We start from the raw sequence: 18,896 nt of genomic DNA on the forward strand, positions 1-18,896 counted from the left end.
TAGTTGGAAACCGAGGTGTGTGGTCCCCAGGTTCCGAGCCTCCTCTGCTCTGTAATAGATATGGTGGCGGCGGCCCCTCCTCCATCGAGACACACCGGCTAACAAAGACTTCAGTGCCGCCCCTGCTCTGACAGGCAGTTTGTCAGAGGCAGTAGCTACGCTTTCTGGGATGTTTTTAGTAAGTATAGGGTAGAGCAGAGTGGGATCATTGAAGTTGCAACTGACCAGGAAAATCAGGGCCGAATGTACTCGTGTGCATGTATTAATATAAAGCACGTAGTGAGTGTCAAGCTGATGCTGGGTACTGGAGACGATGCCAAAGAGCCGTGGGAATGGAGTGGTCTGGAAGGAGCCAGGCCCAGAAATGCCCAGAGGGCGGAAGGGCTTGTGTGCTCTGTGGGGTGGGGGGTGTGGAGACCATCAGGGAGGAAGTAGCGTTCTGCTCTCTGGTGTGATGGCTGTGGGGGCGATACCAGAGCTTCACACACACCTCACGTCCCCTGCCTTCCTCACAGGCCGTGTTAATCATCTGGCAAATCAAAGCCCTGGCCTTGGACGTGGGAGACGTGGGAAATTTTAACACACATGATGGAGGCTCTAGCACCACCTGCTGGCCAGATCCACCAGACCCTTCTTGAAGCAGCTGGGGGGGTGTGTGTATACACACAGCCTTTGAAGTGAGGGCTCTGGGGTGTGTGTGTGTGTGTGTACACATAGCCTTTGAAGTGGGAGCTTCCCAGATGGCGCAGTGATAAAGAATTCAGCTGCCAATGCAGGAAACAGAAGAGATGTGGGTTCAATCCCTGGGTGAGGAAGATCTCCTAGTGTAGGAAATGGCAACCCGCTGCCGTGTTCTTGTCTGGGAAATCCCATGGACAGAGGAGCCTGGCAGGCTGTAGTCCACGGGGTCACAGAGAGTCAGGCACGATTGAGCGACTGAGCACACACACGTACAGGCCAACTTTGCCATTTAGTACAGACTGGAGTCATGGACAAGCTACGTGTCCTCACTGAGCTTTGGTCTTCCTGTTAGTAAAACAAGAATCATGTGGGACAGCGAGGGGAGCCTGGGGAAAGAGAAACTGACTTACCCAGCACGAGGCCAGGCACGGCCCTTGGTTTTCCACAGTCACCTGGCACACCCCCATTTGGCCTGGACCTGGGTGTCTGTGGAGGTGGGCTGCCCCTCAGCAGTACCCAGGCCAGCCTTCTTTCCCACGGCTCTCCTCTGCCTGTTGGCTATCTCCCTTGCAAAACCTTCACCTTCAGTGTTCCTGATTCTCACATGCCTTTACTAGCATGGAGCTCGTTCGCAGGGCTGCCATTTCTCAGAGCTCAAAATAGTAAATGGCCAAGTAAATGAAAGGATTCCAATGAGTCCTGATAAAGAGCCTGGACATAGGATGTGAAAAGAGACAGTGCTTGCTAACAATAAATGCCAAGTGTTAAATAAGTTCTAGTCACCCAACATGAGGCGTGGAAACGGAAAAGCTGAAATGGAGGCATGATGGAAAGACAAGGACAGTAGTAGATGCTCCCGACTGGAGAATCCAAGCACAGTTAAGATGGCGAAACTTCCTGGGACATGCTCTGTCAAGTCCTGTGGGGCTCAGCACCTTGGCTCTGCTTCTAAGGCAGCTGCCTTCACATTGTGATGGGCTTGGAGTTCAAGAGGCAGAAGATAGGCCCTGTTCTTATCATCTCACAGGAGGTTAGAACCTGTTCCCATCCTGTCACAGGAAGTTAGAATCTGTCTTTATTCTGTCAAAGGAAGTTAAAACCTGTCCTCATAATCCTCTGACAGGAATTTAGGAGCCATAAATATTCTCTCACAGGAAGTTAGGACCTGTCACAGGAAGTTAGGACATATCTCTGTCCTGTCACGGGAAGTTAGGACGTGTCTCCATCGTGTCACAGGAAGTTAGGACGTGTCTCCATCGTGTCACAGGAAGTTAGGACCTGTCTCCATCGTGTCACAGGAGTTAGGACGTGTCTCCATCGTGTCACAGGAAGGTAGGACCTGTCTCCATTCTGTCACAGGAAGTTAGGATGTGTCTCCATCATGTCACAGGAAGTTAAAACCTCTCCTCATATTGTCACACGAAGTTAGGACCTGTCTCCATCCTGACCCAGAAAGTTAGGACCTGTCTCCATCGTGTCACAGGAAGGCAGGACCTGTCTCCATCCTGTCACAGGAAGGTAGGACCTGTCTCCATCCTGTCACAGGAAGGTAGGACCTGTCTCCATCGTGTCACAGGAGTTAGGACGTGTCTCCATCGTGTCACAGGAAGGCAGGACCTGTCTCCATCCTGTCACAGGAGTTAGGACGTGTCTCCATCGTGTCACAGGAAGGCAGGACCTGTCTCCATCCTGTCACAGGATGTTAGGACCTGTCTCCATTGTGTCACAGGAAGTTAGGACCTGTCTCCATCCTGACCCAGGAAGTTAGGACCTGTCTCCATTGTGTCACAGGACGTTAGGACCTGTCTCCATCGTGTCACAGGAAGTTAGGACCTGTCTCCATCCTGACCCAGGAAGTTAGGACCTGTCTCCATTGTGTCACAGGACGTTAGGACCTGTCTCCATCGTGTCACAGGAAGGTAGGACCTGTCTCCATCCTGTCACAGGAAGTTAGGACGTGTCTCCATCGTGTCACAGGAAGGCAGGACCTGTCTCCATCCTGTCACAGGATGTTAGGACCTGTCTCCATCGTGTCACAGGAAGTTAGGACCTGTCTCCATCCTGACCCAGGAAGTTATAACCTGTCTCCATGTCTGCCCCAAGCCCTGGCTGGTCCTGTGAATACAGACAGGGAACTGGGCCTGGAGAACAAAGCTTTAGTGAGGGAAGACTGGAACATACTTGACTGTCTGAGCACAGATCTAGCTTCCTTACACACTCTGTGACCTCGAGAAAGCCACTGCTTCTTTCAGCCTCAGTTTCCTCATCTGAAAAATGGCCCTCAACGCCCCCTCACAGTGTGGGTGTGATCATTCTAGCAAAGGCATGATGACGAGTAGCCAGACACTCCGTAAATGGCAGCAGCCATGTTTGCTGGCCTGGAGAGCCACCCAGTGTCGCCCTGACCACTGCCTGGGCGACGAGCTGGGAGCCTGGACGACACTCAGAGGGCAGGGTGTGCCTGGTGAGGACAGCCTGGGGTGGGGCTCTGCCGGTGAGAAGGGGACACACCTTGCTCCAGGCACAACCCCAACCCCAGCCCCCCAGCGCCCCCCGAGGGTGTTGGAAGAGGCTAGTGCCTGAGTCGGCGGCTGGAGGTCCCCGGCACCTCCCACAGGTGAGTGAGGGGTGCTCTTCTCGCTGGCTGATTGGCCAGAGGGGCGGCGGGAGGCCCCGCCCGGCAGGCCGCCCGCTTACCCCACCCCACGCTCTGTTGTTTCTCTGCTTGCTGAATGGGCCCTAACCCTCTCCTTGTCTCTCTGTCCACTTTTCTTGCAGCCGCTGCGAGCGCTTGCCTTGCCATGAGAATCAGGAGTGCCCCAAGCTGCCTCTGAGAATAACCTACTACCACCTCTCTTTCCCCACCAACATCCAAGTGCCCGCCGTGGTTTTCCGCATGGGCCCCTCCAGTGTCGTCCCCGGGGACAGCATGCAGCTGGCCATCACCGGCGGCAACGAGGAGGGCTTTTTCACCACCCGGAAGGTGAACCACCACAGCGGGGTGGTGGCCCTCACCAAGCCCGTCCCCGAGCCCAGGGACATGCTCCTGACCGTCAGGATGGACCTCTCCCGCCACGGCACCGTCAGCTCCTTTGTGGCCAAGCTTTACATCTTTGTATCCGCAGAGCTCTGAGCACGCGCTTTGGGCCGTGAGGGGCCCCCCTTGTTGCTTTCCCCACCCTCCCCTCTGGGATGCCAATAAAGGCTCAGCGGGCAATCCCACACAGCATGGCTGGCGTGCCTTGGTTTTATTTGGCGCGGTCGGGACTATCTGTGCTGCTTGTTCCTGGTGGGGAAGGGGGAGCCCGGCACTGCCTGGAGCCCCCAAGGGTGACCGAGGAGTGTTTTCCATGAGGGGTCTGTGCCCAGAAGCCCCTGTGAGTGGGAGTCACAGTCCATACTGCCAGGGACCCCAGGCCAGGGTAGAATGAGGTCGGGTGTTTCATCTGAGATGATTCTCTGTCCCCCACTTGTGCTGACCCCAGAGGACGAGGTGACGGAGGCCCCTAGGGATGGCTGAGCTCCATCCCCTCTCACTTCACAGAGGTGGAAACTGAGGCCCAGAGAAGGGGAGGGGCTTGGCCAAGGTGACGCGGCCTGTGTGTGGTAGAAGGCAGTCTAGGAGCCAGGTCTTCGGGCCCCAGCCTGGTTTCCTTGCTGTATTGCCAGGAGCTGAGCCTTTAACCGAGACCATCAAAGCTCCCATTCTCTCTTGAGGAGAAGCCCTCAAGTGGAAGAACGCTGAATGCGATCGCAGCATCTTAGATGCAGCCCTTACCTAAGGGAGGTCAGTTCCCGCCATGGAGGACCCCAGCTTTGCACCAGGAGGAGGCTAAGGGAGCCTGATGGGTGTGTTGCTCGTGGGACCCCCTCAGTAAGCCCCGGGGCCTTCATGCGCTGATTCCCATCCTGTGGGGTGGGCGTGTCGTCCCCAGAGAGACTCGGGGGTGAGCGCTTTGCGCAAGGTTACACAGTTGGTCTCTGAACCTTGGTTTGCTGATGGCACGGCTCTGACTGTTCCATTCCGTCACAACACCGCCAGCATGAACCTCGATCGGCCTGCCTCTCTTCGAAGATCTGTCCCACCATGATCCCAGCCGAGCCCCCAGTGTGCCTCTCAAGGCGCCGCATCATTTATTCCTGGCGTCCACCTCCAGCCTGACCTCAAATTGTTCTCCTTTGCCTTGCTTCCCCTGAACCACACTGTTGAGTTCTCTGCTGCCGCAGGCCCTTTGCACATGCTTTTGCACCCTTGGCCTGAATGTTGGTTGAACCCCAGTCACTGTGATCCTATGGCCACTGGGCCTCCCTGGACACCCTGGGGTTGTTTCTTCTGTCAGTCTTTCTCGTAACACTGCCTTTGTGATGCTTCTCATAGTTGCAGGTCCCGCTTGTCTGTGTTTCACTTTTGTTTTCCCCACCGTCCAGAAGGCTCCAGGGAGTCAGGGACCAAGTCTGTCTCATTCAGTGCCATGTCCCTAAGCTCCTGGCGAGGCCTAGCATTCAGTAGGTGCTCTGCTTCTGTCTGTTGAGGGAATGGATGACTTCCTGCCAACATCACTTTGCATGTCTATCATCTCTATGGCTGCTGATGCTGTTTTCAAGTAGGAACATGAAAGGGAGAAGAGAATGTCAAGAGGAATCAAGTAAAGGAGACTGGAGGGGCCTAAAGTCCCTCCTACAAGTGCCTGGAAGAAGATGGGGAGGGGGTCCACTTTGCTATCTAGTGGAGAGGACAGGTATACAGTTAACACCGTGCCCTGTGACAGAGGCAGCAGGTACCCTGACACAGGAGCATACACTTGCTCCTAGCCACTTGCCTCCAAAACCCTGCTGTCTCCCAGACCCCTCTCTGAGCATCTCTGGTCTGGACCAGCTTGCAGTCTCCCGTCTTCCACGCTGAAGCCAGAGGACCTCTCTGAAGGACCAGTCTGGTTGTGTCCCTCCCCCTTCTATGACCAGCAGACGAAGCCCAACTCCCTCGGAATGGCATCTGAGACCCTGCCTGCTCCGGCCTCTGCCCACCTTTCCAGCCACGTCTCCCACCTCTTCCCCACTCTGGCTCACCCCCTGCTAGTCACCAGTGTTCTAGTTACGCAGAACTCTTGCCCTTCTCTACACTCGCTTTCTCCAGGCAATAGCACGTGCCATGCCTTCCTCCTGCAAACGGCCATTCTCCATGAAGACGTAGCTTAAAAGTCACCTCGTTGGTGAAGGCTTTCCTTAATCTGAGCTTTTCCAGAGCCAGGTGTACCCATCAGAGCAGTTACCCTGTCATCTTGTTCTTTTTTTTTAAATACTTTTAAAATGGTGCTATGAATTCCTTTATTTTATTTTTGGCCACACCACGCAGCATGTAGGATCTCAGTGCCCCAACCAGGGATCAAGCCCGTGCCCCCCACAGAAAGTGCGAGTCTTCTCCACTGGACCACCAGGAAGTCCTTTTTTTGTTACTTTTTACCATCACCTTTTTAAAGGCAGAGACTGTGTCTGTATTCTCTACACTTTTCAAATGTCTGGCCTGTAGAAGGAGCCCAGTAAACATCTGAATAAACATGGGTGGATGGATGGATGATGGATGGATGATGGATGGATGGAGGGTGGATAGTATTTTCAAGGCTTAGTTCAAATACCACCTCTTCTGTGAAATCAACAGGACATAGCAGGGATTCATCATTGTATTCAGTTACTCTTTCATCGGGGGGCTTCCCTCGTAGCTCAGTTGGTAAAGAATCCGCCTGCAATGCAGGAGGCCCTGGTTCAATTCCTGGGTTGGGAAGATCTGCTGGAGGAAGGACAGGCTACCCACTCCAGTATTCTTGGGCTTCCCTGGAGGATCAGCTGGTAAAGAATCCACCTGCAATGCCAGAGACCTGGGTTCGATCCCTGGGTTGGGAAGATCCCCTGAGGAAGGGAAAGGCTACCCACTCCAGTATTCTGGCCTGGCAAATTCCATGGACTACAGTCCATGGGGTCACAAAGAGTCGGACACAACTGAGCGACTTTCACTATTCTTTCATCATGATCCTGCTTATTGAGGCTGGGGGAGCTCTTTTCCCCTAGGAGTGTTAAGATGTGGGGGGATTCTTGGGGGCTTTAGAAGCCTTTCAGTGACCTTATAAGGCTTGCCAGAATCCCCTCTACATTTCCACTGACTATTCAGCTTTTCTTGCACTTTGCCTTGTTTGTGGGACTTCCTACCTCTTCAGGTGGCGTGCTCCATTCGAGAACCCTCTGATGTGTCAGTGTGTGTACCTGAGTGCACACACAGGGATGGCGGTATCTGCGTTACCTGACCGCTCACCTCTCTGCAGTCCCTGGAGGCTCTGTAGCAGCATTCCTGCATCATCCTGCTGAGATCACACAGTGCAGAAAAAACAGACCAACCCACCCACCCAACCAAACGAAACACAAGAGTTCCAATGTTCTTGTTGCCATTTACTGGTTCTGTGACCTCGGATAAGTCATTTGCCTTTCAGAGCTTCGAGGCCCACGTCCTGAACTATTTTGGAAATTACATGAAGTTATTTACACACAAGGCAGCATCTGGCTGTGGTAGGCAGTTAATGAGTATTGGTGTCTCCATTCATTGGAAGGTACTCAAGTGTTCATGTGGATCTTGATTTAAATGGAGAATGAAAGTTCAGGGTTTGTAGAGCTGCCATCACTTCCAACTCTTGGACCTGTGTGTGCAGTTTTGTTTTTTTTTTTTTTTTGGCCGCACCACGTGGCTTGTGGGATCTTAGTTCCGCAGGGACTTAGTTCCGCCAAAGACTAAATCTGAGCCCTTGGCAGTACAAGTACAGCATTCTAACCCCTGGGCATCCAGGCAAGCCCCATTTGTGTGTACTTCTGACTGTCACTACACTAAACCAAGCTCCCAAACGTGGTGGTGCTGTTCAGTCGCTAAGTCGTGTCTGACTCTTGCGACACTACGGACCGTAGCCCGCCAGGCTCCTCTGTCCATGGGATTTCCCAGGCAAGAATATTAGAGTGGGTTGCCATTTCCTTCTCCAGGGGATCTTCCTGACTCAGGGATCAAACCCAGGTCTCCTGCATTGCAGACAGATTCTTTACCAACTGAACTACCAGGAAGCCCAAAGGTGAAGGATAATAATTATGATTGTCATATAATGATAAAATAGTTAACAACTATCACAGCTAACACCTAGTGCCTTCTGTGGGCCAAGCAATTAACTAACCCCCATGGAGCCTTGTGAGGAAAGTGCTGTTAGGATCCTCATTTCACAATGAAGACATGGAGGGAGAGACAGAGGTTAAGTAACCCGCCCAAAGTCCCACTGCTGATATCAGGTAGGGCGGGATTCCGACCCAGGCAGCCTGGCTCTGGAGTCTGTTCTCAGACACCCAGCCCCATGAGGTGAAGGGGGCAGGATTTCTGGGATCAGTCAGTGTTCATCTGCTTGTTACTCTAGCTTCCTCTCAGAAAGCCCTCATACCAGCCCAGTTCTAAAATTCCCAAGTGAAAAACAGGGTTTTTTATTAGCTGAGGAAGGAGACAGTGTGGCGAAGAGGGAAGAGCTGTGAAGAGTCAAGGAAGTGATGTGTGCAAACTACTGTCCAGCACAGACATCTGGGAAGACGCTGCAGCATAGTTTTGGAAGTTCTCTGGATCCTGAGCAAAACCACAATGACCAGATAAGAGAGTTTTTCATCCATGGGAAAAGTTTTCAACTAAACAAAGGCAACCCCCAAATATAGTTCAAATGAAATCCACCCACATGGTATTGGCATCCGTGCAGGAGGAAGCAGTGAAAGAACCCCAAGTAGTCAGCAGTATCCTGTAGAAAGCGCAGTAGCGCAGTCTGAAAACTGGCTGAGACTGGGAGCCACTCTGCTCGCTGTGGTGCCCGGTGTGTGCAAGGAGTGAAGAAGGGGTGGAGCAGGCCACGCTGTGCTTCGTCGCTCAGTCGTGTCCGACTCTTTGTGACCCGATGGACTGTAGCCCGCCAGGGCCCTCTGTCCATGGGATTCTCCAGGCATGAATACTGGAGCGGGTTGCCATGCCCTCCTCCAGGGGATCTTCCCAACCCAGGAACAGAATCCAGGTCTCCCACATAGCAGGCAGATTCTTTACCAGCTGAGCCATCAGGGAAGCCCAAGAATACTGCAGTGGGTAGTCTTTCCCTTTTCCAGAGAATCTGCCCAACCCAGGAATTGAACCAGGATCTCCTGAATTGCAGGCGGGTACTTTACCAGCTGAGCTACCAGGAATTTTTTTTTTTTTAACATTTCTTTAGGCTCCATCACGTCTTAGTTGCGACACGCAGGATGTTTGTTGTGTTTTGCAGGAGGTTTGTTGTGTGTTGCAGGATGTTTGTTGTGTTTTGCAGGATGTTTGTTGGTTATGCAGGATCTTTGGCTGTGGTACAAAGTATTAGTTGCCCCTTGGCGTGTGGGATCTTAGTTTCCCAGACCAGGGATAGAACCCAAGTCCCTTGCACTGTAAGATGGATTCTTTTTTTAAAATGTATTTATTTTTAACTGGAGGATAATTGCTTTACAATATTGTGTTGGCTTCCGCCATACATCAGCATGAATCAGCCATAGGTATACATATGTCCCCTCCGTGAGTCTCCCTCCCACCCCATCCCACCCCTCTGTTGTCACAGAGCACCGAGTTTGAGCTCCCTGCGTCATACAGCAAATTCCCACCGGCTATCTGTTTTCCATATGATCATGTGTATGTTTCAGTGCTACTCTCTCCATTTGTCCCACCCTCTCCTCCCCCCACTGTGTCCACAAGTCTGTTCTCTGTGTCTTCATTGCTGCCCTGCAGATAGGTTCATCAGTACCATCATTCTAGATTCCATATGTGTGTGTTAATATGCAGTATCTGTTTTTCTCTTTCTGACTTACTTCACTCTGTATAATAATAGGCTCCAGGTTCATTCACTTCACTAGAACTGACTCACATGCATTCCTTTTTATGGCTGAGTAATAGTCCATTGTAAATACGTACCACAACTTCTTTATCCGTTCATCTGTTGATGGACATCCAGGTTGCTTCCATGTCCTAACTATTGTAAATAGTGCTGCGATTAACACTGGGATACATGTGTCTTTTTCAGTTATGGTTTCCTCAGGGTATATGCCCAGTAGTGGGACTGTTGGGTCATATGGTAGTTTTATTCCTAGTTTTTGCAAGGTAGATTCTTAACCAGTAGACCACCAGGGAAGCCCCATTAAACTTTTAAAACTGGGCCATCAGGGCTTCCTTTAAAGTCAGGATCTCATACTATGAAGAAACTGCTGGGAATGAAATAGAAAATTTAGTAGGAAACTTTTGTGGAAAATGAAGCTCCAGGTAAACGTAGAGGCATGTCAAAGAGCAGCCTGCCAAAAACAACAGATGAAGGGGCCTGTGAAATCAGAAAAAGCCACCTGTGGACCACTCCTTATGTGACACTAATTTCATGTAAAAATGGTTAGCCAAAAAGTATCCAGGCTAAATCTCATATAAAGGTATTGTAGGAAAAAGAGAATAAAGAACAGAATGACATCACTCTGGAGAATGAAAGTACTCCAGGAAGATATGCTTACAGACTAGATCAAAGCTGTAACCTATATCAAACAAACTAAAAGGATTGAAAATATAATCAAAAATGAAGGGAAAATGTAAGCAGAATTAAGAAAAAGTGAGAAAGGAAGTGATGAAACTCAAGAAATGATTTTAAATTAAAGCAAAAAGCAGTTTCAGAAGTAACTACTCAAGGAAAAGCTGAAAAAAAGAAAAATCTCATAAATTGAAAAATAAATAACAAAAGAGATGAAAAGACTTGAAGAGAAAGTGACAGATGTTGAAGACAGCAAAGAAGATCCAACGTACAGGTAATAGAAATCTCTGAAGAATTAATGCAAAACAAAGAAGGGCGGCCATAATTACTAAAATTGATAATTCAAGAAACTCTACAGAAATTTTAGGAAAAAGATTTTAAATTCCATATTGAAATAACACTCAATATATTTGAACATATTGACTCAGAGCAACCAATATCAAGATATAAAGAGAAAACAAAAATACCTATGCATTTGGATAGAAACAGCAAGAGACTTACAAGGGAAAAAAACTGTATTATCATCAAATTTATCCACAACACTTATGCCAGAAGAAAATTAATACTTAGGATACTCAAGAATATGTAAGCCAAGGATTTTATACCCAACAAAGCAGACTTTTATGTACAAAAGTGAAAGTCGCTCAGTCGTGTACGACTCTTTGTGAGCCCATGGACTGTAGCCCGCCAGGCTCCTCCGTCCATGGGATTTTCCAGACAAGAATACTGGAGTGGGTTGCCATTTCCTTCTCCAGGGGATCTTCCTGACTCAGGGATCGAACCCAGGTCTCTCACATTGCAGGCAGAGTCTTTACCATCTGAGCTACCAGGGAAGTCTTTGTGCCTTTATATACAAAGGGCACAAACTGTTAGCGCCATGCAAAATTGTCAGCCTGAAGCCATTAAACATAATTACTCATAGAACTACAGTTAAATGAGTGTTGTAAGAAAAAACTATAGTATGAATCAGTGTAGGCTCAGACTATGTAGATGAAGCACATCTATTAAAATTTGTAGGTAGAATAAAGAGAACTTATCCCCCAAATTATTACTTTGAGTAATTATGTAATTATGGTAGTGGTAATAATTTTAGTTTTGTTATTCTGAGACTACTGGGTCAAATTATGGAATAAACTGAAATAAATAATTATGGGATATTCTACCATATCCTGTGTTCTTAAGAGCCAGAATTTTGATGTGGAACAAAGGAGATTCCTTTGGCATATCAGAGAGGTTAAGTAAAAAACTATGTGCTTCTCATTTTGATTGTAAATATCAGTATGAACTCATACTGTATATGATCTTTAAAAATTTCCACTGAAGAGGCCTAGAAACAATGACCAACTCAGTAGCACTGAGCATTCTTGGTATTCAGATTATGGTCTTGAAATATCATTTTCCACTAAAAAACAAAAAACAAACCCAACACTTCTTGGAAATAGCTGGGACAGTAAAAGTGTAAGATGAGGCTGGAACACTTTGTTAAGCCAGATAGCCAGAGAGCCATCAGAGATTCCTGGGGCTGAGTCCAAAAGACTCAGGGGAACTTTCCTGGTGGTCCAGTGGTTAAGAATCTGCCTGCCAACGCAGACAACACAGATTCGGTCCTTGGTCCTGGAAGATTCCACATGCCTCGGGCAGCTAAGCCCATGCACCACAACTACTGAGCCCACGAGCTCTAGAGCCCATACTCCACAACAATAGAAATGACCACGACTAGAGAGTAACCCCCCACTCACCAAAACTAGAGAAAGCCTGTACGTAGCAATGAAGACCCAGCGCAGCCAAAAAAAATAACTCTCTCTCTCCAAAATAATATGTCTCATTTAAAAAAAAAAAATAAAGATACAACAAGGACTTCCATGGCGGTCCAGTGGTTAAGACTCTGTGCTCCAAATGCAGGGGCATGTGTTCGATCCCTGGTCAGGGAACTAAGATCTTGCATGCCACATGGCATGGCAAAAAATAAAGATACAGAAAAATTTTTTTAATGGACAAGTTTAAGCGATTTTCTCGAGATGCACACGTGTGGTACAGACGTAAAGGAACCCAGGTAGGCGATTGCTGGCAGAGATAGGACAGGGGTTACGTTGTGGGTACATGAGAGGGTTAAGACAGATCTGGGCCCATGAAAGGGCCTCGAGTGCCAGGCTGAAGTTCTCTTTCTTGACCTGGGTGCTGATTGTAAAGCGGTTTGCCTTATAATACTCATTAAGCTGTGACTTTGCTTTGTGTAGCTCTCACATGGTGTTTTATTTTATGATTAAGAGGTTTTTAAAAGTATCCCTGGACCTGTGGCAAACTCGGTCCCCTCCTCCCGGTCCATCACGTGACACTGGAGATTTGACTGCTTTGTGTGGGGCACCGAGCTGGGTGCTTTACCTGTGACCCACCGCCCCCACCCCGACCCGGGGTCCCAGGAAGGCCGGACCTTGTCTCCCTTGCTTGCTTTTGGTGTCCCTGGTGTGTGGCACCCAACAGACACTCCAAACACACTTGTTGAGCAAGTGGATGAATGAATGTGATTTGCAGCTGTAGAAACTGAAGCTCAGACCGTGTAGCTGGTAAATAGCAAAGCTTTGCTTATCCCGGCCGGGGCAGATGGAACCTGGGGTGTGTCTCGGGGGTTCGACTCCCGGTCCGGTTTGTAGAAGGACCCAGAAGCATCCCCTCGGAGCAGCCGGGCTGGGAGGCCGGTGTGGGTCTCCCACGACGGAGCCAGCCTGGGGCGGGTGCTGCCGCCCGGCCACCTGCTTCTCTCCCAGACCCTGGGCTCTGTGGGTGTCCTGGTTCCACCCTTCCCACCCCCTCTTGTGCTGTGGTTCCCCTCAGGCTCCGCCAGGAGAAGACAGACACCGTCCGCTGCATCAAGTCCTGCCGCCCCAACGACGTCGCCTGTGTGCTGGACCCGGTGCACACCATCTCCCACACTGTTGTCTCGCTGCCCACCTTCCGCGAGTTCACCCGCCCCGAAGGTGAGTGGCCGCTCCCACGGCTGGAGCCGGCGCGGGCGTCCTGACGAAGGCCAGCATCTGGGGGAGCCTCCCTGCTGGGGCAGCCCGCTTGCTGAAGCTGACAGCTTGGCCTGCAGGAGCAGCTCCTTGGCGAGATGTGGGTTTGGGGCTTGGAATGCTGACCCCGCCCCACTTCTGCATCTCCTCCGTGTCCCCAGACTACAAGGCGGCCCGGTTCTGCCTGTTCCCTGCCCTCAGTTCAGTGGAGGGGGCATGGATCTCATTTTGGGGATAACAGTCATTCAGCAAATAGCTATTAAGTGTTGATTCTTTGCCAAGGGTGGGGGTATCAGGGAGGGCTTCCAGGAGGCAGTGACCCTACTCTGGATCCTGAGGGGCTAATAGGAGGTTAATGTAGGAAAGTGGGGAGTGGGAGAGAGGGCAAATCAGAATACCTCCGGAAAATCTGGTGGTGAGTGGGGAGTGTGGGTCTTTGAGGAAGGAAGCCGAGTGTTTTTGGCTGGAGTGGTGGAGGCTTGGCAAGAGATGGGCTCCAAAGGTAGGCAGGAGCCTGCAGTTGGAGTTGGGGCTTCAACTCCAAGGTTTTGGGAGCCAGTAGAGGGTCGTGACCGATGCTTTTTGCACACAGAAGCCTCAACCTGGAGACCGAGGGGCAGGTGGGTTGGTGTGGCTAAACAGGCTCCAGGGAACTCCACAGTAAGGAGGTCAGTGTGCCCGCCACAGGCAGCTCCCACCTGCAGTGTCGACCTGCCGTCACAGCCCCTTTCCAGATGCTGGGCCAGGGCAGCGGGCTCCCAGTGCCTGGCAGAAGGCTGTGGGCAGGGAGCTGCCTTTGGGGTGTGTGCCCACATGCCAGGGCTGGCGTGGTCTCCAGACACCCCTTTCCCCTTCCCCTGTGGCCTTCGGAAGAGCTCCCCATGAGAATTCATTCGGCCCACTGAGCCTCCTGGGTGTCAGGCTCTGGGACGCCGTGGTGAACAAGAGCCCTCCGTCCATCTCAGGGAGGTTGGACAGGTCGCCTTGTGTCTGCACATGGCCACAGGGTCCGGGGAGTGACTCGGGTGCTCATACCGGCACGATGAGCCTGGCTGTGGGGGTAGGAGGGCAGGAGAGGCACCCAGGGATGGGCTCACCTGCAGAAGGGGTGGCCCTGCCCGCCCTGGCCCCCTGGCCCCCCACCTCCTCGTCCCTCTAGAAAAGGGAGGCACAGAACCTTCACAGGGCGGCACAGACTTGGCTCAGAGAACATCACTGACTGTTCTTTGCCTTGTGCACCGTGACCAGTTCCACCAAACCCCGCAGATCCTTCCCAAATCCCGTCCCCCCGTGCTGTGGCCTCCCAGCTGGTGCTGACCACAGTTTGGTGCTACAGGGAGCTGGGCGTGGTTAGAGGTACCTGTTGGCATCTTGGGCCAGGAAACCTAGACCTTGACTGTTCACGTGGAGAGGACCCTTGATGGGCAGTGGCGGGCCGCCTGCTTCACTTTACGGTGGAGAGACTGAGGCCCAGAGAGGACTCCCCCGCCCGCCTCGGTTTGCGCAGAGCTGGCGTAAATTGGGCCCTTGTGCTCCCAGCCCTGGGCCATCTGCTGATTTCACATCAGGTGGCCTGGGAGGTGGACGCAGCCACCCACCCACTTGGGACCCAGCCCAAGGAGGGGCTTGTCCGACCCCCGTCACAGTGGGGCAAGGACCATCTTGACCTCTCTCCCACATCCTTCGTCCACCCCCCTTCCCCATCTTCCCAGCTTCAAGGAGACTGCTGAGCAGTCACCAGTTATTTCCTAGCACTGGCCCTACCAGCTAATCCTCTCCATGACTTCAGGGAGGATCCGAAGTCTCGCCAGGCCTCGGCTTCCTCGTTGGTGCAAAGTGGGGACAGGCTATGACCTTGGGTCCTTCGGGGCCTCTGCACCTTCTCCACACATGGGGTCCTCGTGCTGGGTCCTCACGGCCTTGGGTCAGGCTTCTCCGAGGTCACAGGGCCCAGTGCTGCGCCCTCGCCATGCCTCGCTTCTGTCTGGCAGAGATCATCTTCCTCCGGGCCATCACGCCTGCGTATCCTGCCAACCACGCGGACATCATCTTCGACATAACGGACGGGAACCTCCGCGACTCTTTCGACATCATCAAGCGCTACATGGACGGCATGACTGTGGGTGAGTGGCCGGAGACAGCAGGTCCACGCAAACGCCCCCTGGTCCTCCAGCCCGTGGCTCAGCTGAGGCCTGTCGCAGACCAGCCCGGCTCCCACCCAGGTCCCCTGGTCCTTCAGGGCCCAGCTGGAAACCCCCACCTGTCAATCGTGGCGCAAAGAGCATCCAGGGTGCTGGAGCCACGCGCCCTCAGGGAGACCCTGGGAGCCTCAGTCTCCCACCCGCAGCTGTTGTTTGTTCTTTAGCTGCTAAGTTGTGTGTGACTCATTTGCGACCCCGTGGACTGTGGCCCGCCGGGCTCCTCCGTCCATGGGATTCTCCAGGCAAGAGTACTGGAGTGGGTTGCCCTTTCCTTCTCCAGGGGATCTTCCCGACCCAGGGATCAACCCCTCATCTCCTGCATTGCAGGCGGATTCTTTACCGCTGAGCCTCCTGGGAAGCCCCTCCAGGTCTCCTAGGTCCTGGATTTTGTTGGTCCTGAGCGGAGCGTTATGGCACGTGGTCTGTAGGTGGCACTGTTGGCTCTCAGAACCCCATGCCCGAGGCCCCAGCCCTGACCGACCACCGACCAGACCGTTGTGGAGCTGCAGCTGGAGACGGGATCGTTAACTCCTCTGTTGCCAAAGAGCCATTTATAGTGACTTTACAAGCTCTTAAATGGGTTTGCATGTTGTAAACATGACTGAGTCATCTGGGGGCCTCCCCGCCCCCGGCCTCCTCCTTCGCTAGTTGGCAGCAAGAATACTTAGTTAATTACAATTAATAGTACAGGAGTCCTCACTGGGATTCCAAGGGGAGGGCTTGCAGCCATAAAACTCGCTGCTTGCCCCTGAGTCACTGCCCGCCCTGGGCCTCAGTTTCCCCCACTGTTAGGTGGAGCGGCGCGTTAAGGGACCTTCGGGCGCCCAGGGCTCGGGGCACACAGGAGGAAGTGGGGTCGAGGGTTTGTGTCCCCCCGCACCGCACCCCCCACTGACGTGGGGGTTGGTGAGCAGCTTGCGGGCACCCGCACACAGAAGCCCAACTGGGCCGGCCCTGTGCTTGACCCTGGGCCGGCAGGTGTGGCTGCAACGCGGCCTGCCCTGGGGGCACTTCTCAGCTCTGGGACCGCAGGAGATGGAGTCAGAACCTTCTGAGGCACTTGTTCATTCTTTGCGTTTCTGGGCTCTTCCCTCTCTGTACTAGCCCTGGGCCTGGCGTTGTGGATACAGAGATGGGTCAGTACCCGCACAGCCCCTGCCCCTGAGGGCTTTGCATTCCGCCGGGGTGGCGCCGGGGAGGCATAAACAGGTCATGGGAACCTCGTGGTGGAGAGACGGTGACACACAGCTGCGAGGCCTCCCTGGGGACTCCAGACAGGATCTTCGGTTCCCAGCTAAACCCTTCCTGGAGTGACCCGAGCCAGGGGGCTGGGCAGCAGCTGGGCCCAGAGCCAGTGTTCACAGCACGTTTTTCTGCCGCATTGACACTCCAAACAGAACCAACCTGGGAGCCTGCGTTTCTTGGGTTCCCATCCACTGGGACAGAAAATCCTGGCACCTCGAAGCCTGGAGGCTCCCGGAGGCCACCCCTTCCAACTCCTTCTTGGAGGGGGACTCTCGAGCAGCAAGGGGGCTGGCCGGTCTTCCCAGGGTGACTCGGACCGAGCAGGGGTGAGGGGGGGACAGACCCTGGCGTGATAGGCAACCACAGGTGCCACCCGCGGAAACATAGCATGCTCTCCTCACCGAGTTTGGTCCCGCGGGCCCTGGTCTTCGGATTTGGTGCCGGGGGAAGGCCCAGGCTGGCCCCGGAGAAGTCGTCCTCCCTGCGGCCCGGCCTGCAGTGGGCCTGGTGTCCAGCTTCTCAGTCTGTTTGCCGGACACCTCGTCTGGTTGGGCCCCTGGAGTTTGCCAGTGAGCTCTCCCACGTGGAGGGTGAAGGCCAGAGGGGACGGGGGTCTCCCTGGGGTGCGACCCAGGCTGTGCTGGGCTCCCGTCTCTACACCCGTGGGTCGCTGCCTTGTTTTTCTCCTTGGGGCCTCCTGCCTGGACTTTCTTAATGCCCCCTCCCTCCAGTGCCTCTCCTGCCCCAAAGAACTTCCATGCCCCCTGGAGCGTCTGGGCTTTGAGGGTAGCCACCCTGGCACCTGCCAGCCCTGGGAATGGGCCTGTCCACCTGTGATGGCTTGTTCTGCCACTGGATTCTAGCCCAGTCTGAGCGGCGTGGGAGCTGTCACTGGGCACGCTCACCCCCGCATCCCATCTCGGTCCTCGCAGACACCTCTGGGGCCGTGATTATCTCCATCGGGCAGAGGAGAAAGCTAAGGAAATGACCGCCTGAGACTGAGCTACGAAAACCGCGGGGCCCGGGATGTTTGCAGGCATGTTTTCAGTTGTGCATCCTCGTTTCAAGCAATGTCTTAGATAGAAACCCTCTAAGTCCGTGGAGAGGGAAAAAGTGTTTTGTGGGGCCTCTCAGGCCTCCCGTGGGGGGCTTCTGGGCCCATTGAGACCCCCCCGGGCAGCCCTCTGTTGCCTGCAGCACCTGGGAAGGGGCCATACCTACTCTTTGGCTGAACCCCTGCCTGCCCTAGGCCTCACCCCGAGTGGACATTGGGCACTGGGTCAGGAAGGCTTCCTGGAAGAGGTGAGGTCTGAGCTGGATTGTGATGCACGTGAAGGAGTAGCTGACACTCAGTGCTGGAAGCAAGTTCTTCATCACCGCCTCACTTTGTGACATGTTGGGAGTCTCCCGTCAACAGAGGAGGGGATGGCCAGTGGCCAGAGAAGGCAGGTGTGGCTTGTCCTAGGCACCCCTGGTGCTGGAGGCGGAGCAGGCCTAGAGCCCAGTCTTCCCCAGACACCCAGAGCCGGAGCTCTCTGACGGCTGGTGTTGACTCGGGCAAAGTTACCAAGAGTTTGTGTCCCAGAAAATTAACCAGTGCACAAGCCGCTGAGACGGTGACACGGTGAAGGTCATTGCACCCCCAGATAACAGAAGAAGGAGAAAGCACTCCAAGTTGATTAAGAATGGGCCAGACCTTCCCCTAATGCGTCCTTTACAAACCAGCTCTCCGCAGGGATAAGGGCGGCTCTGAGCAGGGCTGAGCTGCTCTCTCCGTAAAGCCGGGTGCAGCCACCCTGTTACATTCCTCTTTCACCAGCTGTCAATGAAAAATGAAGAATGCATTTTCGACCTGTGCAAAAATGCTCTATTAATGCCTGAGGTATTCTCGGGCCACTACAAAGCCTTCCTTATCCAGCCCCGGCTTCACTCTCTGCCCAGCAGAGCACCAGCTGTGATCAGGGGCTGCTCCAGAAGGGGTCTTTCAGGTAATAGTTCCTGGAGATGACTAACGGGGGGCCCTGGTGAGGTGGGTGCAGTCTGTGTATCATCAGCCACCAGCAACGGGGGACCCTCCCCCCGGACTCCCCAGGCCCCTGGGTGGTGGGTGGTGTCTGAGCCTCAGCCCTCCCTGACCCCCCCTTGCTCACTACTCCTTTTTAACTGTTTTTCTAAGGAGA

General features: G+C 53.2%; 1 protein-coding gene across 2 annotated transcripts in view; it reads left to right on the forward strand.

Annotated features, from left to right (window-relative positions):
• Positions 1-18,896, forward strand: part of FBLN1 (fibulin 1) — an 82,844-nt gene that overhangs the window by 48,723 nt on the left and 15,225 nt on the right. Inside the window, exons 15-16 of one of the 2 annotated variants that reach the window (XM_081594940.1) lie at positions 13,092-13,234; positions 15,262-15,393. In XM_081594940.1, coding sequence (XP_081451066.1) covers positions 13,092-13,234; positions 15,262-15,393 — 275 coding nt within the window. Of the gene's footprint in view, positions 1-3,459; positions 3,911-13,091; positions 13,235-15,261; positions 15,394-18,896 lie in introns of those variants that run through there. The other variant, XM_081594941.1, reaches the window with a different exon arrangement.

The sequence above is a fragment of the Giraffa tippelskirchi genome, chromosome 4 (genome assembly GCF_054371585.1).
Source record: "Giraffa tippelskirchi isolate mGirTip1 chromosome 4, T2T-mGirTip1v1.2.pri, whole genome shotgun sequence".
In the NCBI taxonomy this organism is placed as follows: Eukaryota; Metazoa; Chordata; class Mammalia; order Artiodactyla; family Giraffidae; genus Giraffa; species Giraffa tippelskirchi.